The 25,075-nt window shown below is 48.1% G+C and overlaps 1 protein-coding gene across 1 annotated transcript; it reads left to right on the forward strand.

The window, feature by feature from the left end:
• The first annotated feature begins 5,185 nt into the window (after positions 1-5,185).
• LRRC52 (leucine rich repeat containing 52) lies at positions 5,186-23,679 on the forward strand. Its single transcript, XM_047077203.1, has 2 exons — positions 5,186-5,807; positions 23,354-23,679. Exons 1-2 carry the CDS (start codon positions 5,186-5,188, stop codon positions 23,677-23,679), a joined length of 948 nt encoding a protein of 315 aa, XP_046933159.1.
• The last annotated feature ends 1,396 nt before the right edge of the window (positions 23,680-25,075 follow it).

Below are 25,075 nucleotides of genomic sequence, written 5' to 3' on the forward strand. Positions count from 1 at the left end.
TATTTTATCAAAAAGAAACATGTCCATAGAAGCTGAAGTGTTTGCCTGAAGTCACTCGGCAAGGAGTTTCTCCTTCCGAAGCTCATAACACAACACAGGTGTCTCTCCCATGGTCTCCTCCCAAATCAATGGGCTCAGACAAAGTCGCAGTGCGGGTTTCAGGCATAATGACTACTACAACTATAAGCCTAGCCTTGGGCGTTAGTATATAAGTCTGTTATAAGCTGAGAAGGTGATCCAATCCCCCCAAAACGGTATGCAATTTCAAGGCTTCCCTTAGATTCCTCTAGATAATAAATACTACAGAAATGTATAATGTAGGGGGAGCCTGAAAACAAAGACATCCCTGGGGAACACAGCAGTTGGAGTGATTTCCTCTGGCCTACACTCTTGTAAAGGTCCAATCTCCTGAGCAGGGACTCAGGCAACCTGAAGGAGAAAGACAAAAATAGTTCACACCAGGTGGTACTAAAAACAGACCCAAGGCTCACAGCTAGCTAGCTAGATAGCTAATAGGTAAATGATAGATAGATAGATAGATAGATAGATAGATAGACAGACAGACAGACAACAGATAGATAAATAGATACGATAGATAGGTAGATAGGTAGGTAGGTAGATAGATAGCTATGATAGATATAGATAATAGATAAATGATAGATGATAGGTATAGATAGATAACAAATCAATTATAGATAGATAGATATAGATAGATAACAGATAAATTATAGACAGACAGATGACAGATAGATGAGAGATAGATAGATATGATAGGTAGATAGGTAGGTAGATACATAGATATAGATAGATAATAGATACGATAGATGATATAGATAGATAACAGATAAATTATAGATAGATATAAATGATAGATGATATAGATAGATAGATAGATAGATAGATAGATAGATAGATAGATATAGATGATAGGTGGATGGATGGATGGATAGATAGATATAGAGATGATACATGAATAGATGACAGATAAAGATAGATATGACAGGTAGATGGATAGATGGATGCATGCATGGATGGATAGATGACAGATAAAGATATAGATGACAGATATGACAGATGATAGATGGACGGATAGATAGGTAGAGATAAATCTATCTATAGGTAGACAGACAGACAGACATATTTGGCCCTTAGGCCCCACCTTCCTGGCATATATTAGGACTTCTTTTCTCTTCCAGGCTGTCTTTCCTGTTCATCATCAATCTGTTTTCCGTGGGACTTGCCCCCAGCCCCATACCTGCCTCGACGGCCCTGCTGAATAGGACACAAGCATTGTCAGAAGTCTGGAGTGACCTGGATGCCATAAGCAGCTTTGACATCACAGTCCTTAGCGTTCTGCATTCGTTAGACCTGCACCCACTGAATTCCTGGCCCAGGAAGCAGAACAGAGAACTGACTTCTACGCCGCTAGGTTGCTAACCCTGTGGAGAGTCCTGAGTTGAACACAGGAGCAGTCTTAACTGAATAAAATGGCACCGACATTTCTTTCTATTTTTCTCCTGAGCAAATACAACTATGCCGAAATTATATTGCCCCCGGCCCTTGCTCCCGGGTGTCGGATGGAACAGGCACTGGCTAACATTTACAAACTGTTTGCCCTGTGCCGGGCACCATGCAGTCGCTGGAATCTGCCCTGGTGCTCGGGTCTTAAGGCTTCAAGCATCTGTCCTTGCCCTGCACAGACTGGCTCTTGATGGAACCTTACACTTGGGCGGGTGTTCAGAGAGCATCCCGCCTTGTTCTATAGAAAAGAAACCAAGGCCCTGGGAGGGGATGGAAATCAAGGGTCCTGGCTGTATCCACTTTGCTCTACCCTCCCCCCCCCTTGCCTTTTTATAACATCAAGGACTGTGCCCACCTGTCTTTTGGATCATGAGAGTCTGTTGGGAGGCACACTGGCACTCGAGAGGGATCGGTAAGCGGGAAGCTGTCTCTGTCAGATACAGCTAAAAATAGGAGCCGGCCCGAGAGCAGCCTCAGCTAGTGAGTGTGCACTGAGACCAGGTGCTCCTCACCGAGTTCACCTGATACCCACCAGTGCTACTGGAAGGACAGCCACCCCGGCCACCTCAGGGGCAGAGGTGGGCTCAGCAAACAGCTGTATACACTAAGGGCAACCCAGCTGCTTCTGAAGCTGGGGCGAGCAGATTCTATTTCTGCAGCCATCTGACCACGTGGGGCCACAGGGGGTCATCAGAAGGAACAGGAAGGCTCTTCTCTTGGCCCTCCCCTAGTGGTTCCCTGTGGGGCCTGAAATCTTCCCATGATGTAGGAATTCAGCAGTCCTAAGGAGAGTTGGAAATTCTCTCGTTCACCTCCCTCGATATACAGATGAGAAAAATAAAGCACGGAGACATTAAGCAACTCTGCCAAGGGCAAACAGCCTAGTCCAGAACTTCCCAGAGCAGGATCCCTGAAATAAGAGTCTCGTAGATGTTCCTTGAAGAGAAATTGTCTTAAAGGTTCTGAGATCAGGTAGTTGGGAAAGGCCGCATTCTCTATTCTTTGTCTCGAACACTCATTCTCTATCTAACAAATATTTACTCAGTCTCAAAACGAGGACCATGTTTGAGGAATCTGGTCTAACCTGGCAGAGCTGGAACCAGCCTACGGGCGTGCAGACTTCAGGACCACAAAGCACACAGCTACCCCAGGCCAAGGACTATTTCTCGATTTAACCATTCATGAGGCTTTGCTAAAATGGCAATGCTCCGGAGAGAGAGAGAGACATAACTTACTGGCGTCCCTGATAACTTTTAATGCACTTTGTTTGTCCGAGGCTTTTCCAAGTGAGAGCACTTGCAATCATATGGCCAAACAACAAAGCCTGAGCCAGAGGCTGCTGCCTTGAGAAAGTGCATCCACATGCGGCGGCTAGAAATTAAACGCGTAAACCTGGACACGCTAGCTCCCCTGAAAGGAAGAGTCAGAAAGAAGGAGAGAGGCAGAAAAATCAGTCCACAAGCTTTGGCAAACCAGTCAGCCATCATCTCTCCCCAAAAGGAAATGGATGGGGGCACCTGGGTGGCTCAGTCAGTTAAGCAGCCAACTTGGATTTCAGCTCAGGTCATGATCTCATGGTTCATGAGTTCGAGCCCTGCTTTGGGCTCTGTGCTGACCCTGTGGAGCCTGCTTGGGATTCTCTGTCTCCCTCTCTCTCTGCCCCTCCCCCACTCATGCCCTCTCTCTCCCTCTCTCTCTCTCTAAAAATAAATGAAGGGAGGGAGGGGCGGGTGGGTGATGGGTATTGAGGAGGGCACCTTTTGGGATGAGCACTGGGTGTTGTATGGAAACCAATTTGTCAATAAACTTCATATAAAAAAAAAAATAAAAATAAAAATAAAAATAAAAATAAATGAATACGCTTAAAAAAAAAAAAAAAGCAAACCCAGTCCACTGGGAAGGAATGTGGCATTCCTACCACAACCCCTCCAAACCAGACCCTCAACTTGTCTTGGCCCCCAGGGGAAGCCATCGCCCCAGAAATTAATTCTTCCCCATATATAGCCTTGACAGGCGAAATTCCTCTCCCAGGCAATCATGTAAGGTCTAGCAAGGAACTTTTTTTTTTTTTTTAATTATAAGGAAAGGGTGGCTCCCCCATCAATAAAATCCTGCTTCAATTAGTTCAACCATCCTTTGGGTCATTATTTTAAGTGTTTGAAATTTCTACTTAAATAAGGTCACTTTCAATTTGGTAAACACTCCTAAGTCATCATCTTAATTCACGGCCAGTCACCCTAGGAATGCTGAGTAAGTAAACATAATCAAGCATTAGCTAACCAGCCACAAATCCACTTGAGTTTATTAATTTCTCTCTTGGCAGAGAAACACGAAAAGGGACCAAACCATCAGAGACATTCACGCATCATTCATTCAATAAATATTTATTACACACCAGGTGCCAGGCACTATGCTAAGCTAAATATAAGTGGCATTATTTTATGAATATTCACAGCTAGGTTACCTATGAAATCCTATTTTCCCCCAAAACATAAATTTTCATTCCTGAGGTGCTTTTTCTTCATTTCTGCCCAATATGCCTTCCTCCGTGGAGTAGATGATGCGTCCTAACTCTTCAGCTTCCAGATTCTGTATCCCTCCTTCTAAAAGACCCTCTTTCCCATCATCCCTCAAATAGTTAATGACTATAAACTCTCACGAGAAACTCTAGAGAGGCACTCGCTACTTTAAAAGTCCCAGGAGAACAGTAAGGGTAAGAAATAGTTCATATCCTCGCACTCAGATATTTTCTCATGCATTTGAGTTTTGTGTTAAGGGGAGTAGCTTCTACTTGCTCTAAAGGTTTTTGAAAATACTAGCGCACATATATTCCAAATGCAGAAAGGGTTGTACGCGCACTAGGAATGCAATCTTAAGAGCACCACCTCATCAGAGGAATTCCCTTCCCTCATTCGAAGGAGGCTCCCCTTTCCTCTCCCACCAAGAACTGGCGCCTGTCCGAATCCGTTCCCCAAGGAAAAGACCCACTCTGAGAACTGACCTTAAACAAGTCACTTTGTTCCTCAGTATAGAAGGGAGCTGGGCTGAACACCGCCAAGGTCCCTCTTAGGTTGGATCCCTAACCTAATCCTCTACTACACCTCCCTGGGAACTGGTACACACACACACACACACACACACACACACACACACACACCCCGTGAACCGGCCCCCCACCCCCATGCTGCAGGGCCCTGATTCCCCCGGGGAAAGCCAGCTTACCGAGACACACACAACACCCCCACAACACCCAGAAGGAGAGGCAGGACTCTCCCTCCCTCAGCCAGGCAGTCTCCTGAGGCTGCTGACATCACAAAGGTGTCAACTGGCAACCTCATTGTCATGTGGCTCTCCCCTGGCTCCCCTTCACTTGCAAACGCAGGGAAAGGGTGAGACCTTTCAAAGCCGCCAAGCGGGCAAGCTTCCAGCAGCAGCCTGGGAGTGAGCAAGCGGCAGAGCCACCCAGCCGGGCGGCGGGGCATTGGGCCTCGCGTTTCAACTTCTGTTCTGTTCTCCTGTAATGGAAAATTGCTTTGCACAAAGCTAGAGTGTTACAGTTCTTTCCAGCGCCCCTCCCCCCCACCACCCCGCCCCTCGGCAGCCTTCTGATCAGAGGGACAGCGCCCGCAGGAAGGTGGAAGGAGGGTAGTTGCGGTTTCTTACTATGTCCCTTGCTTCAGGCCCTGGGCCCGGGTGGTTACTCTTTTCCTTTGGAATGGGACTGGTATCGGGGTCAAAGTGTCCAAATAACTGTCAGTGTCAAGCCCAAGAAGTGATCTGCACAGGGATCCGGTTAACCGAATACCCCCCAGACATACCCCTGAACACCCGGAGGCTGTACCTGAATGATAACGGCATCACTTTTTTGCCAGCGATGACTCTGGGACTCCTCAGTGACCTTGTTTACTTGGACTGTCGGAATAACCTGATTCGCGAGGTGATGGATTATACCTTCATCGGGGTCTTCAAACTCATCTACCTTGATCTCAGCTCCAACAACCTAACCTTGATCTCCCCATACAGTTTCTCCGTGCTCAGCAACCTGGTGCAGCTGAACATTTCCAACAACCCTCACCTGTTATCTCTCAACAAGTACACCTTTGCCAACACCAGCTCTCTGAGGTACCTGGACCTCAGAAATACCGGCTTGCAGACCTTGGACCATGCTGCCTTCCATAGCCTCATAACACTACAGACCCTGTATCTGAGCGGAAACCCATGGAGGTGCAACTGTTCTTTCCTGGACTTCACCATCTACTTAATAGTGTCCCATCTGAACCATCCAGGTGAGGGTTTGATTGGGTGTGGGGACGCGGATGTGACGGAGTAGGAGGAATTAGTTACAGAAAAGGTAGTCAAAAGATGGTCAGGATGGGAGAAAAAGTCTGGGTTAATCTGATTGAAAACATTCTTATGGCTCTGCAAGATCCATCCTGGTGTTGACTGGAGAGGCAGTAGGGTCAGTAGAAAAAGTTCTGGAGTAGGAATCCAAAGAGCTGAGTTCTGGTCCCAAGCTGAGCACTTACTAGTTGGCTGCCCTTGGGAAAGCCAATTCCTCTGAGCCTCAGTTTCCTGATCCATCAAGTGGGGACAATAATATTTCCAAACAGAGCTGTCATGTCAACCTAAGATGGTGTGTGTGGAAATGACTGACTTCTGTAACTGCACAGTAGCAAAGTAATACAGGGACACTTTATTCCATTGGTGGACTATTTTAATCTGTTTGATTCAGTGACTGAATTTTTCCAGGATCCGAAAGTAAATTCAGACATGCATAGGCAGTAGAAAATCCAACAGTATAATGTACGGAAGAGAAAGTTCAATAGAGAGAGGAGGAGGGGCACAGGAGCTCCCCAGACAATGAGAGAGGGAGTAGAGAGAAGGGAGAGGAGAAGGCATTTGATGGTTCGTCTTCAAGATGCTAACCCAATAAGGAAGGAGAGAATGGCATGAATCCATGAAGAATGGGTCACCAGTACCCACTGTGTCCAGCAGGGAGATTCCAACCTCCCAGGCAGACTCTCAAGTCTTACCTGGTAGATTTCCAATCCAGATGCTGCCACTCTCTCCACTGTCCCCACCCCTCTGCCATGGTCCCTGGGGCCCTCCAGTGTCTCACCCCCTCTTCTGTTCAGTAACTTTATTGCCCAGTCCTCATCCTCCAATTATCCCACTCCACCAATACTACCTTCACTCAGGAAGTCAAAACTTCAGTTGAATGTGAGATAATTCCTCACAGAAAGCCAGGAGCCACTGATGTAATCTGGCAAGATTGGACTTTGGATTCAAACCCTATCAAAACCATGTCGTTTCTCCCTTCTCTGAGTGTTTGTTCTTGAAAATATTTCCATGCACCTGCACCTGCTGAAGCTTCCACCATGAAGTCTTGCCCAGGTGGCAATATCCCAGAAAGATCCCTAGCCAAAATGACAGGTTTCAAGGGGATCTGGGGGAGAGGGAGCTGAGTGGTGGCAGCACTCCTGGCCTCCCTTCCAGTGGGAGGGTCTTAACGTGTCTTCCGGGCAATGCCTGGACTCTGGCGAGGCAAGCAAGCCTCCTGGAATGCAAAATTGAGGGAGGCACTAAGAGTGGGTGGCTCCTCACATTTTGTGCCCTAGACACCTGGCCCTGCTGACAGGCACTTCCATCTGAGTTAGAATAAATCGAAAGGAAAGAATTTCATCAGACCATCCCCTTAAGACCACCAATCATAAAAGAATAGAGGAGCAGTTATCTTGGGTGGGTTGCCTGATCTCTCCAAGAGAATGTCTTCTACTTTTCTCAATGACTGGTGCTGTGGTGCTTTCTAGAAAGCTCCCTGAAAGAGGGTCGTGATTGGTCATTCTCGCGCATTAAATGTGGCTTTTAAATGGGATTCTCCTGTCAGTGTTCACGTAACCAGCCTGTGAAGAAGCTTCATCTTCTCTTGCCCCCTCCCCATCACACATATATATTTTCCTTGAGCAGAGCCCACCACATAGCCAGGAGAACCTCCTACCCTAGTGGAAAAGGGAGATGTTGCTGACCTCGAATCTCCCTTCATCAAAACTCTGCTTATAGAGTTATCTCATCGGAATTTTCAGGCTGACTACCTTGGACTCCTTGACTCACGTCATTCTGAGATTGAATAGGATTGTAGACTGGATCTGTTTCACTGCCTGTTCTCAAAAACATCAGAAGTGGGTATCTATCCTGTCAAACTCAAAAACTCTTTACGAACAACAGTCTGTCTTTTGTGAGCCCCGCCCCCCCAAGACACTCCCCCCAACAACTACTAATCTGCTCATCTCCCTCTGCTGTTTGGTGGCCTAGAGGAGCCCACCCAGGCCACTTCATGCAGAACTGTGGTCTCGTTGCCCTGGCTAACAATTATTATCTCTTAAAAACACTAATGAGCCCAAGGCCAGACAGAGAACAATTTATCTTTGTAGAGAGATTTGCAGCTGTTAGAGCTTTTCACACATGCTTCTTTACTTTGAGTGTCAAACCAACCCTTAAATTTTGTGCCCTAGGCCTATGGAAGAGGCTAGGATTGGTAATTTTTTTTAAAAAACTTTTTTAATGTTTATTTATTTTTGACAGAGACAGAGACAGAATGTGAGTGGGTTGGGGCAGAGAGAGAGGGAGGAACCTCCGAGATGTCAGCACAGAGCCTGACACGGGGCTCGAACTCACAAGCTGTGAGATCACGACCTGAGCCTAAGTCAGCCACTCAACCTACTGAGCCACCCAGGCGCCCCTAGGATTGGTAATTTTAACCCTATCATATGGATAAGAAAATAGACTGGCCCAAAATCACACAGCTACTAAATGGCCCCCCAAAAATGATTTGAACCTCCTGAGTCAGGTCTTTTTTCATGAAACTACTATCTCTTAAATCCCCATATTACATAACTATGATCCATATGTTATATGCATCTGGCCACAGCATCTAAATTACAGCTTTATTTCCGATATGACCACACATGAATTCATCCAAGATCATTTCCACTGGATAGTGAGTTCTAGCCATGGTAAACTCATCATATGCCTGTGTTCTTGTAAACCCAAGTTCACCACAACCTACCCAAACTCCCAAAGAAGGAGCCTAACCTTGCTTACCTTTGCATCTCAGTCTGGTTCTCCCTTCCCACACATACACGTACATACACCCCGTGACAAACACATAAACCCATGTGCAAACACACACACGTATACCCACATACATACAAGCACAAAGATGTGCCCACACACACATACCATACATGCAAACATAAATATACACCTACTCACTTACACAATCACCCACATATTACATATATACAACACACATACATATACTGATGTGCAGATACACAGCCACACTTGAGAAGGCACCCACATACACATGAAACCGAGCACACACACACGGTAGAATTCAGAAGATGCTTCTCTTGCCCTTTAGCCAGACCTCGACATAATGGAAGATAACTTATTTCAAGTGACTCTCGTACGATTCATGTCTCAAGTGGAAATATCTTCACTATTGACAAATACTCGTGGCGAATGCTCAAGCTTCCTATTATACCACATTTGCTATCAACAGGTGACCTTGGGCATGTTCTACAATGGAGTGTAATCATCTCTCCCCATGTACCCACACTGCAGGATATAAGAAGATTCTCTATGAAGTGAGCTGAGTAACTTGGTTATTTGTAGAAAAGAATCCAAACTAAAGATGGGTTTCATTTTAGACCCAGGAAGAAACTGAACATTAGTATTGGGCGATTTTACCTATGGTACAGAATTAAGGTCAGCATGACAGAAGAATGACAAAATGTAGAACCCTTGAAAAGCAAGAAGTGAAGAAAGGAACTTCCATGCTACCACCACTCAGTCATCCATTCATCCATTTAAATATTTATTGAGTCCTACTAGGTGCCATAAAGTGTTCATGGAGGGAACACCCAAGAAGCCTGGAGCTGTGTGTGTAGACTCGTGTGACTGTGGTCATCTGCACCATATATGTCCCATGGTCCAGTCAGGTGCAGCAGAACTAACCCCACTGTCCAGACAGGGCAGGACAAAAGAGACTACCATGTGCCTACTGGGCAGAGCAGGCACTTGGGAAAGCCTCAGTTGCAGATGGGGAAGGCCAGACACCATGCAGGCAGGGGAGCTCCTGTTAAAAACAGACATGGATTATAATTCTAGCCTTGCCACTTGCTATTTATAGGATATCAGAGAAGTTACTTAACCTCTCTGAACTTCAACTTCATCTTTCAGACAGGTATAAGAATAGAACCAACCTATGTGGGCTGTGGAGATGAGAACACTTACAAACTGCCATTAGCATTAAGTCTTGCACACAAAAAACATTCAATAAGTGAATGGTTGGCAGGCGTGGGAAAGGTATAGGATACTTAAGAGAGTACAGACATCAGTTAGGTGACCCCAGGATAAGCAGTGGACTTCAGGAAGGCTCAGCACACATGGAACAAGAGGACAGTGTCCAGGAGACAGGACTATAGGGATGCATGTGGGGATATAGATAGGATGTGGGGAGGTGGACAGCAGGTCCCAGGACTCTAATCCCTTGGAAAATGGGATAGCAGGGATCTTAGGGGGAGCTAGGTATTAGACGAGTTATGAACACAGGAGTTCAGACCCCGGGGAACAAAACCAGAAGCCCAAATCAAGGCTTGTTCTCAGCCTGGACCATAAGACTCAGCGCTGGGCCAGTAGTAGCCAAGTGGTTCTTTCTGAGACACCTGAGTCTGGAACTGAACTTCTATCTAAGACAAGCCCCACTTCCAGAAACAGGAGTGGACATGCAGAGATCTTTCAAGAGCTGAGGGCAAGGAGGTCCAACTGTGGGGTAGACATGGCCTTGAAAGCAAGAAGTCACCCACATGGTATGATTTTGTTATCGGAAGAGGACTAAGTGATACCTTGGCTCCTATCCAGTGCCTACCATTGAGTTAAAATTAACCATTAGAGATTTACCCTTTTAGATCCCCAAAAGTATCCCAATCTTGAAGAGGACCCTGCAAAAATATATGAACTTTAGGGCTGAATAATACTGGTGTCCCCAAGCCTTTATCAGCCCTTAGAAGCAGAAGTGAATTCTTGAGAAATACAATTAGCCAAGATTAGTTCTGCAGCAGTGGGGAACCATGAAGGAAGCCAAGGTCCAGCAAAGAAATGAGGAGATCTTAAAACAAAAAATATGAAGGCAGTAATATGTCCTTCCCCTATGGCCCATCTTAGCTAAACCCACCCCCACAAAGGAGCTGTAGAGAAGGTTAAATGTTTCATTCACCTATTTCATCATCAATCAAAAGTTTCCCATATTGGCAAGAGGTTCTATTCTATTATCAAAAGGTCTTCATCAAAAGAAGCCCTCTAATGATATACTCACCAGATGTACTAAAGACTATTAAGTCCTCAAAGAGTTCACATACTCACTTCACAAACATGAAAGTCACAGCAGAAATGGAGGTGGGTTGTAATGTGCTGGTTTCCAGGATGCTCTGATCAATGCAGAGGTAAACAGATCCACAGATTCCATTTTCTTTTTGGCCCAGGTCAGTAGAGAGGAGGACTAATTCCTGGCTGGAACTGTAATTTTCCAGTCATTAATACCATTTGAAGGTGAGACTGACAATTGAGCTCTTCCCAGGATAGAGCTGCCTACTAGGACAGGGTCGAATGCCTCTGAAGATGCTCTCAAAAACTCATGCAGTTCTAAGCTCCCGGACATAAGGAACCTGACCTCCATCCCCTCTTCTCCCAAAGCTTGGTCCGGCACTGTCCAATAAAAGTCCCTGCAGCAGTAGAAATGGTCATATCTGTGTTGTCCAATACAGTAGCCACTAGCCACATGTGGCTATTGAGTTCTTGAGATTAGGCTATTGCAATGGAGGAACTGAATTTTTAATTTTACGTCATTTTACATCTTGTAAGTAGCCACATGAATGGCCGTTGGCCACCATATTGGTCAGAGCAGACTTTTAATAAAAGATGCCAAACCTGGAACTTTAGAATCTAGCTTCCTCACAGGTAAGTGACTGTACAGCCAAGCCTGGCATGGAGATCTCCTGACAACCAGATTCAGTGTTTTCCCCCATGCCATGATACCTCCTTACTCTGAGACACATCACAGTCCACTCCACTCTGAAACATTCGCTGTATGTTCAGTATATGTCCAACATTGTATTGTAATGACGGCTTTCATCACAGAGAATGACACCATAATTCCTGTCTGTAATAAGACAATCTTGGGATATAAGAGAGAGAAGATGCAATTGAAAGCCAGAAAGTCCTGACCTGGTCCCTGTGATGCCACTGTGTGATTTGGGGCAAGTCACTTTCCCTCTGAGACTCACTTGTCTTTGAAATAAAAAGAGAGTAGGATTAGATACTCTCTAAAGCCCCTTCGAATGGGTAGTCGATGGAGCTAAATAGAAAGATAAGGTGCACTTGAATGCAGGAAAGCGGTGATGAGCAGACAGGGTGCCAGATGGGCAATGTGATGGATCAGTGCTGAGGTGGAGCCATTCCTGGAGATGTAGGCTACAGTCACGTAATTAGGACGTGCACGTAGGTAGTAAGCAGGCAGCCTTGAACTCCTGCGCTGTCCCACCTCCTGTCTTAAGCACCGTCTACTTGACTAAAACAATGCCTTGCCCTCGACTGTCCTCCCAGGCTTGGCCTGCTCAACCAGTGGTTCTCAAACTCCAGTGAACATAAGAACCTCAGGCCCCACATACAGAGATTCTAGTTTTGCACAGTACAAATCCTTAGGCCATATTTTGAGAAACCCTATGACAATGGCTTGTGTTCTAGGTCTACAGCGGTTACCCCCACTGGTGAATAAATTGATTTGCACTGAGATGTTAATGGCTAATAATGTTTTGACATGTTCCCCTCAAGGGGCATTTGCAGTGTGACAGAAAACAACCAGAAACAGTGAGAATTCAGAAAGCAACAGACTACCAGGGGTAGAAGTGGGAGTAGTTTGGGGACAGAGTGTCCCTCTGTGTCAGCTCTTAAGTTGTAGTCCTTAAGCAGTCCTGGGTGACCCGGTGGTGGGGCCTACAAATCAAAGAGGAATCTGGGCAAGAGTGCTGTAGAGGAAGGGGGACCAAGCCACTCAGAGACATCTGCAGGGAACAGATGGGCTGGGTCATGTGCTATTTCAAGTCCACATCATCTCGAGGGCGTTTTGAGCAGAGAACATCTTAGTTTCATTCCAAGGCTACTTCATCTTGTATTCAAGGCTGCTGTAATAGGATAATGGCCCCATTTCAAGCCACCAAGTACAAAGTCATCTACAGCTGTGCCAAGACTTAGATTTCCAGAATGAATTCAGGTCCTCATACTCTTCCACCATTAATGCTAACCCATCTCCTCCATCAGAGAAATTGCTGCAAAGACCAGACGCCCAAAAAGCTGGGCAGCAGACATTTCCAAGGCCATCAACTTCTCCTCCAGCCCGTCTCTCCTCCCTTCTCACCCTGCTGAGAGCCAGAGGTGCAGCCTCATGAGGGCAATGAGGGGGCTGGGAGGGGGGCATCTGGGTCAGTGATCCCTAAACCGCCCAAAAAGGCCAAGAAGAGATGGGGTGGCAAGCACGTGTGGTCTAGGAAGGAGGCTGAATGATTCTCACACACTCTTGAATTCGGCTCACTCGAGACCCCTGAAAGGAGATGACCCAAAGTCCCTTCATGCTCAGCAATGCCAGACCTCTGGTCACCCAACACCAGCCAGGCCTCTGGAAGGCAGTAGTGCAAGGCTAGCCAAAGCAGCCAACCTCAGTTTCCTTATCTCTAGAAGAGAAGAGCTCTCCAGCCTGGAGGTAATCTGCAGAATGTGGATGTGGCTAGAAAGAGAAACAGGGATCCAGTCATGAAGGGCCTTTAAAGGAATTTCCAGGGAACAGGCAGTGCATCCTGAGAAGCCCTAGGAGGCAGGCGAGCCTGGGTGCAGGGCTAGGAGGCTCCTGTAGGCACCCAGGTAAGAGGAAGGTGGTCTATGGCAGCAATGGGGATGAAGAAGTCTAAATAGGTCAGAAGGAACCATTTAGAAGATAGAAGCAATAGGACACAGCACTGAACTTGACCCTCCCAAAGTTCCTTGTACGCCCTTCATGACTTCTGGCACAGTTCTACGTAATTAATAGATTTGTATATTTAACATGTGTCTTCTCTGGCAGTAAGGTCTATGAGAGCAAGGAACATGTCTGAATCTTCAGAAACTAGCTCAAGGCCTGACACAGAGAAGGGCTCAATAAATATTCATTGAGAAAAATCAATGAATAAGCGAGATGTGGAAAATAACAGACAAGAATTGGCTCAGCCCGCTTTGGGGGCTTCCCTGAGACGGACACTCTTAGAGGAGGGGCAGTGAGGAGCCTAGGGCAGAACCATATCCCACCGTGAGCATGTTGAGTGGGAGGGCCCCTGTCAACCAGTAGGTCTTTGGATGTTCTGACCTGAAATCCAGAATAGAGAATAGAGCATATATTTGAGAATCATCAGCTCCCTGGTGACCAATGAAACTAAATGAAGGATGAGATGAGCCAGCAAAAAAGTAAGGGGTAATAGAGCAAGGACAGAAACTTTGGGGAATCCCAACAGAGAGAAGGGTGAAGAAGAGGCACCCATGAAGTACCCCGGGTGGGAGAAGCCAGGGAAGAGAAAGGAAATCAGAGAAGAGTATACTCATGGACGCCAAGAGAAGAGTTTCAGAGAGTGGAAGCAGGTCAAGTAAGGGTTGAGAAAGGTCCGTCAGATTTAGCTACCAAGAGGTCCTTGACGTCTTGGACCTTCCAGTGGCATCATGGGTGTGGACACCAGAGCACAGTGGGATACGAATGAACAGCAAGGAAGAAAAAGGGTGCAGAAAAAAGGTAAGCTTGGGGCGCCTGGCTGGCTCAGCTGGCGGAGCATGCAACTCTTAATCTCGGGGTCACATGTTCAAGTCCCACGTTGGGCGTAGAGCTTTCTTGAACAAAAAAAATTGTAAACCCTTCTAGGAAGCTTGGCTATGGACTAAGGGAGACAGACGGCCAAGAATGACGTAAAGGGGGTATTTCTTTCGTAGGAGCAAAGAGGTCCATGCATGTGTTTTATCTGCTGAGGAGTCAATGCAGGGCAAAGACATGGGAGGGGGGAATAAGCAATGGGGCAAAGCCCCAAGGAGGCAGGAGTGGACAGACTCCAGAGCCAAATGGAGGGTAAGCCTTGAACAGGGAAACTCCCCTCCCCTGGGACCGCAGAGAAGGAAGCGAGGGTAAGCACACATGGGTAAGTGTCAGGATGTGCGGCAAATGGAATCGAGGGGCCCACCCAAGTGTCCCTACTTTTCTTTCAGTGAAATAGAAGACAAAGGACAACTCCGTATCTAGAAAAGTGCACAGGTTCCCGTGATGTGTTCTGTGGTGCTTCTGTACCATCAACCCAATTAGGTGATCCCAAAATGGCCCTTTGTTCTTGAGATGATCATGCTCCCGTTGAACAAGCAAAACCAAGGTGGGCTCTGGATTCAAACGACCTGGTTTTTAATCCTGCCTCTGGCACTTAGTGGCTGAGCCACAGTCTCCAGGAGAAGCAGGCTCCTCATCTGAAAACTGGAGATCAATTAGTTCCTAGTTCTGGGGTTATTGTGCTAATTCAATGAAATCACCCACGGGAAGATTTTAGAAGTGCACACAGTAAGTGCTCAACTAACGTTAGCTATTGTCGTTGCTGTTACAATCCCTGGTGGCGACTGCGAATACCACAGGGGACATGGAGAGGGGGGAAAGCAGTGTGGGTTTACTGAGACAGGTAAGTACTGCTGTGACTTGGCACTCTTCCTGCTGGGGTGCACTGTCCACGGGGAGTCCCACTCAGGGGGGGCCCCAGGGCTTTTGGGGTGGAGGAGGGTGTTTTAAAGCTTTCAAAATGGCAGCATTATGTGAAAAAAGAGAGAAAGAAACCTAATGTTTAGCCTATATACAGGGATTTTCTCTTTTATCAGAACAGTGGTAGATTTGGCCTTCCCCTCAACCCAAATAAAGGAATAGCTAATGCATCCGATTAAAATATAGTTCAGACAAGAATTAAAATCATGTTAACAGAGTCTTGCAATTTTCAATATTTTCTTCCAACAGCTACGATGCTTGGCCAGAGCGTGTGGCTGAGGTGAGGTGCAGGCCTTGTTGACTCTATTTGACATTCACACAGGGGTAAGGAGCCCAGCCTGGCACCTGAGTGCACTCATTCCACTATTAGTTTCTGGGCACCTATTAGGTGCCAGGTCCTGGGCCAGGCACTGGGCACACAGCTCTGAACAGAAACAGACACACTCGCGTGAAGTTTCCACTCTATCAGGAGGGGAGTAAATAAGCAAATAAATATATGACCTAATGCCAAGTGATGGTAAGTGCTACAGAAGCAAATGCAGGGAGGGAAGGGAGAAAGCGTGCCTGGGATTGGGGACAAGGCAGATACTTTACACTGGGTGGTTACTAACGAGGTGACATTTGAGCCGAGAATTGAAGGAAGTAAGGGGACAAGCTGTGGACATATGACGTGGTGGAGGGGGGCTTTGTAGACAGAGGGCAGAGAGCAAATGCAAAGGCCTTGGGGTGGAATGAGCTCAATGTATTAGAAGGCGAGTATGGTAGAGGCAGGTGGAGGAAGGAGACAGAAAAATAGAGGCCAGACCACGTAGGACCACTAGGCCAATGACAGGCTTCTGATTTTGTTCTAAGTGTGACAGGATATCAGGGGCGCCTGGGTGGTTCAGTCGGTTGAGCGTCTGACTTCGGCTCAGGTCATGATCTCACAGCTCGTGAGTTCGAGCCCCGCGTCAGGCCCACAGCCTGCTTCAGATTCTGTGCCTCCCTCTCTCTCTGCCCCAACCCACTCGCATTCTGTCTCTGTCTCTCTCAAAAATAAATAAACATAAAAAAAAATTAAGTGTGACAGGATATCACGAAAGGGTTTCGAACACTAACAGGAATGGCTCGTGGTTTGAGATGTGGCTCGTGATGCGAGGGAGGAAGCAAGGAGGGGTCCCAAGTTTCTGCCTGGGCGACTGGTGATCAGTGATGCCCTTCTGCTACTGAACTTTTCTAAATTGCCTCTCTCCATCGGGATAGCCGTCTGCTACCTGGATTTTTCTGGGCAGATGGGTAGTTATTAAGCAGGCCCAGCTCTAGAGCAAACTAAGAAGAAACTAGAATTTGCCTTTAGCCTCCAAGAACCAACTGTTACCATCCCCCAGCCCAGCCATGCAGCTGGCTCTCCTCTCCCATCAAAACCTTACTCAGAAAGGTGGCCGGTTTCTCCCAGCGTAGGGCATTAAGTCGTTACCTTCTTTTTCAGAAGACGATACCCTTCAAGCCTTATTCTGTCGGCAGAATGGAAGGTTATATCTCCTGCTGACAGAATCCCATGTACTCACAAGTACATAAGATGGTATTTTGAGGCAACGGGGTCTTTCTACCCCTAAAACATGTCCATATACAACCCCTTATGCAAAAGACTAGTCCTGTAGCCTAGAGCACCTCTAAAGCACAGGAATTATCCAGTTGAACTTGCTGGACTTGAAGGTCTTTTCTGTAATGTTCCAAGAGTCTATGATTCACTTTTAACCTTTACCAAAGTATGGACTCTTTATCCAAGGGGGGAAAAATGTATCAGATAAGAACTGTAGTGCCCAAGCCCAAATCCTCCAAATCTTTAAGGTTTCACAATGCCAGGGATGGTTTAGACCAGGAGTCAGCACTGCTTTCTATAAACAGCCAGAGAGGAAATGTTTTAGGCTCTGTGGACCTCTGCTGCAACTACTCGATTTTGCCATCTGTTACCTGAAAGCAGTCACAGAAAATACGTAAATGAGTGGGCATGGCTGTGTTCCGATAAAAATGTACTTAAAAACTAGGCAGCAGGTTGAATTTGGCCCACGGGTTGGAGTTGGCCGAGCCCGGGCTAGAGAAGACGGCTAGGTGATGAGAAAAAAAGAGCTCTAGGGAGCAAAGGTGAAGCCAATGCCCAAAGGACTGAGAAGGGGGCCTGGCTGGCTGGCTGGCTGGCTCTGGTGTTGTTGGGCTGCTAGATGGTCCAATCTAGGCTCCCCTCTAGGGAGTCATTTCCTTTCAAATTCCAGTAAGGAACTGGTCCTAAAGAGTGAGGCCAAAGACAGGAGCGATTAAGGACTGTTGTGTGAGATCAGACCAAGAGCCCACCATTCTCTCCTGTACGCATCCAACAGACATTTATTGAGCAGGTACCAGGGACCCAAAGGTGAACAAAGAGGGACTCTGCCCTCAGTTCTCTAACGCTAAGGAGGGAGTAGTGAGAAGCACCTTTTGATGGCATGCCCACGACACCTGCACCCTCACTTGTCTCCATCTGCACTTGCCCTCACTTCCTTCTATGCAGTCACTGAGGACAGAAGAGTGTCACTTCCGAGTTCAAGGCTTACCCCTCCATTTGGTCCCCGAGACCACCTGTTCCTGACTCCCCCGGGACTTCACGCCCCATGGCTCACTGAATCCTCCCCAAATTCTCGCAAGGGAAGCAGGGATTTGTATTCGTCTAGTGTCGAGTAATCCAAGGTGGCAAGGATTAGCTGACCCACGTATAGTGTTCTTTCTCGCCAGGCTCCCTTTCCTCTGGCTGAGCATTATGTCAATGACCCTGGCCCCGAGGGGTATTAATAACAAATAGCATTTTGTTCATTCAACAATCCTGCTTTGAGCTCTAGCGTGGGTTAATCACGGTTCTAGGTGTTGAGGGAACAACAGTGAACCACACAGACAAAACTCCCATGTCTTCATGGAGTTCATAATCTGGCGGGTGGAGGCAGACGAAGGAGTAGGAGGTAAATCCACTTCCTTGACAAATGCATAATTAGCTGAAGAAAAAAGTAAGGCCAACTATACATCTAGCGATGATCGGGCAAGCTAGGGCCTAATAAGGAGAAATGGGGGAAGCAGGTCTTTTCTCGGGGTTCAAGGTGGAAGTCTTACGACCAAAATGCTAAAGCTGTTAGAAACTGGTGCTGCACCCTGGGGGTGATAGCAAACACAGTTTAGCGGAGGAGGGAGTCTCCAAATTCCATCCTTCATCGTACGTTGCCACCGCGTGGAGGCTCCACTCAGCCCAGATGGTTCCCGAACACGCACACCAGCACGGGTCGGGGGTGGGGGCGGGGGGCGCTCCGAGCCTGCACTTGGCTCCTCTGGAGACTCAGGCCTGGGGACCTGCAGCAGCACTGTGGTCAGAACTGTGGTCCCTGCAGGCCAAGAAAGGAACAGTTTGCCTTACAACCACTGGGTTCAAACCAGTTTTCTGAGACAGAGGCTTCCTGGGCTCCTGCGCCAACAGGTGTGGTTCTGAGCCACAGAAGCTCTTGCTCCTCCAGACACGTGATTCTGGCAGACGGGTTTCTGGCTGTGAGTAACACGCTATGTGTGGCAATAAACAAGGGGGGAGTTTACGTTTCCTTAGGAACTATTTGCAGGAAGGGTTTAAACATCAATGACGCCTGTAATCGTACCTGGGTGCTCTAACTGGAACAAATGCCCTGCGCCCATGGAGTGGGGCTGACAGAAGGATGATGTGGGGTCTAGTAACCTGTTTCCAATATGAATGAAGGCCCCAGAATTGTGCAGTGCACAGCATATACAACAGTACTTGGTAGCTCTTTGTCAGAGGAAAGGAAATCAAGAAAGCCAGAGAGCGAATAATTGACAAACAATTTATTCATTCTGTAGCATGGGAATGATTAAAACTACCTGGTGGAGTGGTCAGAGTAGAATTTAACTTTGAAAAGCACATTCTATGGTGCCCAGCATATATCAGGCACTCCAAGATCAGTAGATGGGCCTATAATCTCTAATGTCATTAGGCCAGAATAGAAAAACAATGTATGACTATCAAGCTAGCAAAAAGGCACAAAGTAATAAAATAAAAAGCAACAAGGTAGAGAGAAAGAGATAAAGTATGTGGGACAAATTGAAAACATATCAGTCCAACATTAAATGTTAACGGAATAATTACAATACAAAGTTTGCTAGATTGGATAGAAAACAAAACTCAGTTATATGCTGCTTACAAAAATGTATCTTAAACGTAGGAATGTAGATAAAAGTAAATGGATGGAAAAAGATAAACAACGCAAACACTAACCAAAAGAAATCCAATAGAGCCAACTAATGTCAAAGACAGTAGACTTTAAGGCAAGAAGCGCTGCTAGAAATAAGAAGAGATAATGTTCAGTGAGGCAAGAAAGAGGTAACAGAAGTTTCTACACATCTAATAACATATCTTCAATACACGTAAAGCAAATCATGACAGAACGATATGAAGAAGTAGGTAAATACCCAGCCAAAACCGATGACTTTAACATCCTTCTTGCGGTAACCAATAGACAATTAATAAACTCATAGTAACCAAGAGACAATCGTTTTTATTGATAAAAAGCCAGTAAAGATATAAATGACAAGCCAATACAGATACAGAAGACCTGTACAAAATCACATCCTAGTTGGTATTCACAGAACGACGTACTCAGCAAAGACAGAATACACATCTTTTGGGGGGCACGTGCAAAATTTACTAAAATTGGCTTTATCGAGCAAATTCTCAATAAATTTCAAAGGACTGAAATCCCACAGAATTCTCTGCCCACAGAATTCAAGTAGGATTCAACAATGAAAATACAAACTAGAAAATCCCCCCAAAATAAGTGTTTCTTTCAACAAATGATAATGTCTTCTTAACAAGAACAAGAATGAGAAGATATGGATTATGCCTTCAAGAGTTTTGTCTGCCTGGTGGGGGAGAAAAGATACACTCCTCCTCTGGCAAGTACCCCACCACCACCCCCTGGCCAGAGGCAATGCGATAGGCACAGTGAGAATGCTATGGATGGTTCAGGAAGGGGGACAATCACATGTAGTCTGAGCTATGAGGACGAGGGGGCTGTGGGAGCACCCTGAGAGCAGATGCATTCACAACAGACTTTGAAGGATAGGAAGGACTTGATCATGCAAAAATTGCAGGAGGAGGCATTTGATACAGAAAGAGTGGTGGAACAAAGCTCACTACAACAGGGGTAAGATGTAATCAAGGAATTAATAGTTTAATTTGACTGGAGCAAAGGGAGGGGCACTGGAGTGCTAAAGGAGGGCGAGGTAGAAGGGGGCAGTTGCTGAGGGCTCTGAACGCCAGGCCAGGTGGTGTGGATGTTATTCCCAGGCCCACGGGGGAGTTAGAGGAGGGTTCGAGCCAGTGTGCCATGACAGAGCTGTGCTTGAGGAAGGGAAGTCTGGCAGGTGTGTGTGACACGGTCCAGAGCTGGGAAATGGGGAAAATGGGGGAAAGTGGATTTAGGGGGACCTGCTGGGAGGTAGGAAGGCTCCCACCTTGGCAGTGACTGGGGAGCGGGGAGGGGGAGAGAATACAGCAGCAGAAAAACCCAGACCTCCCTCCCCGCAGAGCCACCCACATCCCGCACTTAAGAGCAACCTAACAAAGCCTTAAAATCACTGCTAATTGCCCCTTTCAAGGTAACGCTCCAAAATGGGGAAACGGTGTTTCGTGTTTAGTCTCCTCTCTGCCATCCAAGCCCCAATTTGAAAGCTGAATCTTCTTAAAATAGAATGAGATAACCCCCCCTCCCCAGACACACCCGGACCCACAGAATCTCACATTTTCCTTCCTCCAATACATCTTTCTCTGTATAGTCCCATGTCGGGTCTCTGGCAGTTTGGAGAGATGCCCCAAGCCCTCTCTTGATAGAATTCCCGAAGCCTGGCCAGAAGCCCCCAGCTGCCCACCGCCCCCACTCTGGGGCCTCCTGGGCAAATCGCTAAGCCAGGCTGACTAGAGAGAGGCCTCCAGGCATGACTGTGGTCCTGCCCCTTGACAGCAGTTGTCATGGATCCCAGGGCCCCAGCGCATTTTCCTCTCCTGAGAGCTCTCCCCCGGGCAGGGCAGGGTCGCCCAAAGGGCCTCTTCCTTTCCTTCCCTCCGTAATCTTTGCACATAGCGGAGGTGACAGCCTATGGCTTCCCTTCCTGTGTCTACAGGTTCCACCAAGAGCCAGTCCTCGACCACATCACAGCTTTCAGGCCATCTTCCCGAAAGTAACAACCCTCACTGCAGGCGTACTGGGGCAGAAGCAAGGCGCAGGGGATGGGTGTTCAGCGGACACCCAGGGGATGGGTGTTCGGCGGACTTTGAGGGCTCCCAGCCTGGTCAGCTCTTCCCGGCCACCCAGGCCCAACAGCCTCCTTGCCACTTGGCTCACTTCTGTAATCCCTTTCTCTAATTCCTCTGCTGCTATAGCTCCAGTCCAAACCCAATTTCCCTAACTTCCTTGGTCACCCAAGGATCAGAATGCCTTCACCCATCCGGGAGCTTCTGCCCTAAAGTTTAGGAGAAGCATCTCTCCACACGAGCAGGCTTGTGTCTCCCACGTCTACAAATGAGCTTAGAGAGCTCGGTCTGTGTTTTCTGTGTCTTGTCTCCTGCCTGGATCCTTCAGGTTATCTAGAAACGTCTCTGAGTCTCGGTTTCCTTATGTGCGAAACAAGAATGATAGCACTGTGTGCATCAAAGCTGCTGTAAGAATTAAACAAGACCTTTGTATACCACTTAGCATGTAGTCTGAGCTTGGCACATAGTAGCTGCTATTATAATTGGGGGCATGATTATCTCAAGCCCTGGTCTCACCCTGCGTTGGAGGGCATTTATGTGATGCCTGCTGGATATAGTCCCCTGGCACGCACACACACACACACACACACACACACCCCTCTGCCTCAGCACGGAGGAGCATGTAGAGCTGGGAAAATGCAGGGCTGAGGGCAGAGCTCTGAGTTTTCTGTGCAACTACTGAGCACCAGGCCTGCCTTCCCGCCTGTGGCAATGAAATCCTCTCGACTACCCTGAGAGCAGGTAGCATTCATGGCCCGGCCCGTGTAAGGTGAGGAAATGGGACTCAGACAGGGAAATGGACATCCTGCCGAAGTTCACAAACTTAGTAAGTGACAGTCTGGGTCTGAACCTGGTCTGGTCTGTCTGGATCCAGGGCCCAGTTTGCTTTCTGTCATATACTCAAGTCCACGACGCTTGACACGGGGAGGGGCTCAGAGAAGTAGCCAGGCAGCTGAGTCGGCTGCTAAAAAGGACCGAAGACTCATGTGGATCACGTGATGAGCCAGTGATGTCGACCTCACCATGGAGAAGCAGAGCCGCTCCTCCCCCTGGCTATCCTCTCCCCTGAGCTCCCCGCACCCCGACGTCTTGCGCAGAGGACACACGGGAGGCATTTCTGGGGAATCTTGTCCCTCCGGAGAGTTGAGCCGGGTGTGATGCCTCAGTGGTCCCTGGCAGGACTCGGTCAGGCCCGGGGAAAAGGGACAAGGTGGCTGGAAAGGTGGGAGGCGGGAGGGAGGTGACGGATGTCGGTGGGGGGTCAACACTCCAGGGGGATCTTTCAGCCCCTGTTGTGGTTTCTCGTCCCTTGAGCATCCGGAAGGAGCCAAGCGCATTCCCAGGAGGCCACTGAACACAGCGGAGCCGGAAGCGGGGGGTGGGGACAAGAAGCAGGGCTGGTGCGGTACTTGTCAAACCTTGCTGTGCCCACATACCACCTGGGGGTCTCGTTCACACCCGCATCCTGCCTCGGGAGGTTTGTTGTGGTGCCTGAGGTCCTGCGTTTCTAACGAGGTCCAGCCCGTGCTGCTGGCCCGCAGACCACGCTTTGAGCAGCCCGGGTCCTCGAGGCCTCTCCGGGTCCCCTTTGGACTTAGGACCCTGGAGGTTCTGCGGTTTCAGCTCTGTGCCTGCTGTGTTTTTCCTCGTAGATGATCAAAATGCCACGTGCACGGAGCCCACGGAGCTGGCGGGGTGGCCCATCACGCAGGTGGGGAACCCGCTCCGCTACATGTGCATCACGCACCTGGACCGCCAGGACTACCTCTTCCTGCTGCTCATCGGCTTCTGCATCTTCTCGGCGGGCACGGTGGCCGCCTGGCTCACAGGCATGTGTGCTGTGCTCTACCAGAACGCCCGGCGCAAGTCGAGCGAAGACGAGACCGAGGACGAACACGGCCAGCGGGGGCACGTCAGCGGGCGGATCTTCAGAAGCAGGGTCGACTCGGCCCAGGACGGGCTCCCTCAGCTGATTTAGCGGCCCGAGACGGCTCTCGGACGTGCCTTTCCCAAGGCTCCCTGCCTTCTCTCCGCCCTCCCCTCCCACTCCCTCACAGCTGTCTGAGACACTGACGCCTATTAGTAAAGCAAATAAAATGTTTGGTGGCCATTTCACAAGTTGGTCCCTTCCTGCTCCACCAGCCCAAAGGCACCTCTGTGAGCTCCGCAGGATGGCATAGAACAAGGCTGCTGCACCCTCTTCAATGCAGAGGAAGCCTGCCCCGGATGCAGGCCGACTCATTTAATGAGCAACTACTATGCCTTGGCTGGCGGGAGGGATATGAGAAACACAAGACTGAAGACCAGTCCCCAAAGAGCAAACAGTTTGGGGCAAGTCAAGACTAATATGAATGAAATGGAGAAAAACGCAAGACCCAGTGATCAGAGCTGACATCAGTGAAACACGCCCACGGGCCAACTTCACACCCCGTCTCAAGACCGTCACCACCATCCCATGGTACGGATACTAGTTGACAGTGAAAAGTTGAGGCCTAGAAAGGTTAAACAAGGGACTGAGGTCACCCAACAGGTCAGTAGCGCAGCCCCCAAAGTCCATGTTCTTTCCTTTCCATGAGGTTGCCTCCCCAAGAAATGTTTGGCAATGCAGCCAAGGACTCACCACGTAAGCCTTGTATGAGACAAAGGAGTGAAACCCAGAGGCGACCACCACTTACCGAGCCCTTCCCCAGCACCCAGCCTCACCCCCAGCATTGTATGCATTTTCTCTCCAGGTCAGCCCTCATAACCGCAGGTCAGGTGGTCGCTGTTACCCTCGTTTTCCTGAAGCTTGGAGAGGCTAAGGAACCAGCTCAGGATCAAACTGTTGACGAGAAGCCAAAGGAATTCTGATTCCCAGGCCGCTTGACCCCGAAGCCTGTGCCCTGCGTACTATGAGCTCCCGTCTTTCATGAAGCGCTAAACAGAGGAGCCAAGTGTATACAAGTACGATCCGCCTCTCAGGACTGGCCGGAGGAAGGGAAAGGGAGCAGCTGACAGGCGTGGCTGAACCCCAAGACCCATTCAAGACTCTGATCAAAGGCCCTACCCATGAAGCCAGCTGTCCCTAAACTCCCAACCAGATCTTCCTTACCTCTGCACTTCCTCTGTGAATCCCACATGATTTTCCCCAGATTTGTCCAGTGTAATGGTTAAGAGTAGGAGCTCCTGAATCGGGGGCTAGGTTCCTGTCCCCCGATTCTGCCCTTACCCCCTGCTTGTAATGAGCTTTAGGACCGAGACCTCCTGGTATTCTCTGTTGACACAGTGTGTAGGGAGGTGCCTTACACAAAAGGAGGGGTTCCATAAGAGTTCATTATCACATCCTATTGAAATCACAACCCACTGATCATTCCTACTCTGTTATGCAGATTGTG

Source organism: Lynx rufus, unplaced genomic scaffold (assembly GCF_022079265.1).
Source record: "Lynx rufus isolate CCGP_SWC_20201006 ecotype Redwood Valley unplaced genomic scaffold, mLynRuf1.p SCAF_15, whole genome shotgun sequence".
NCBI classification, from domain to species: Eukaryota; Metazoa; Chordata; class Mammalia; order Carnivora; family Felidae; genus Lynx; species Lynx rufus.

Excerpts from the sequence above, each read along its gene's own strand:
- LRRC52 (XM_047077203.1), top strand. The coding sequence starts at position 5,186 with ATGTCCCTTGCTTCAGGCCCTGGGCCCGGGTGGTTACTCTTTTCCTTT. Across the intron at positions 5,808-23,353 it reads GTCCCATCTGAACCATCCAG|ATGATCAAAATGCCACGTGC; the intron begins GTGAGGGTTTGA and ends TTTTCCTCGTAG.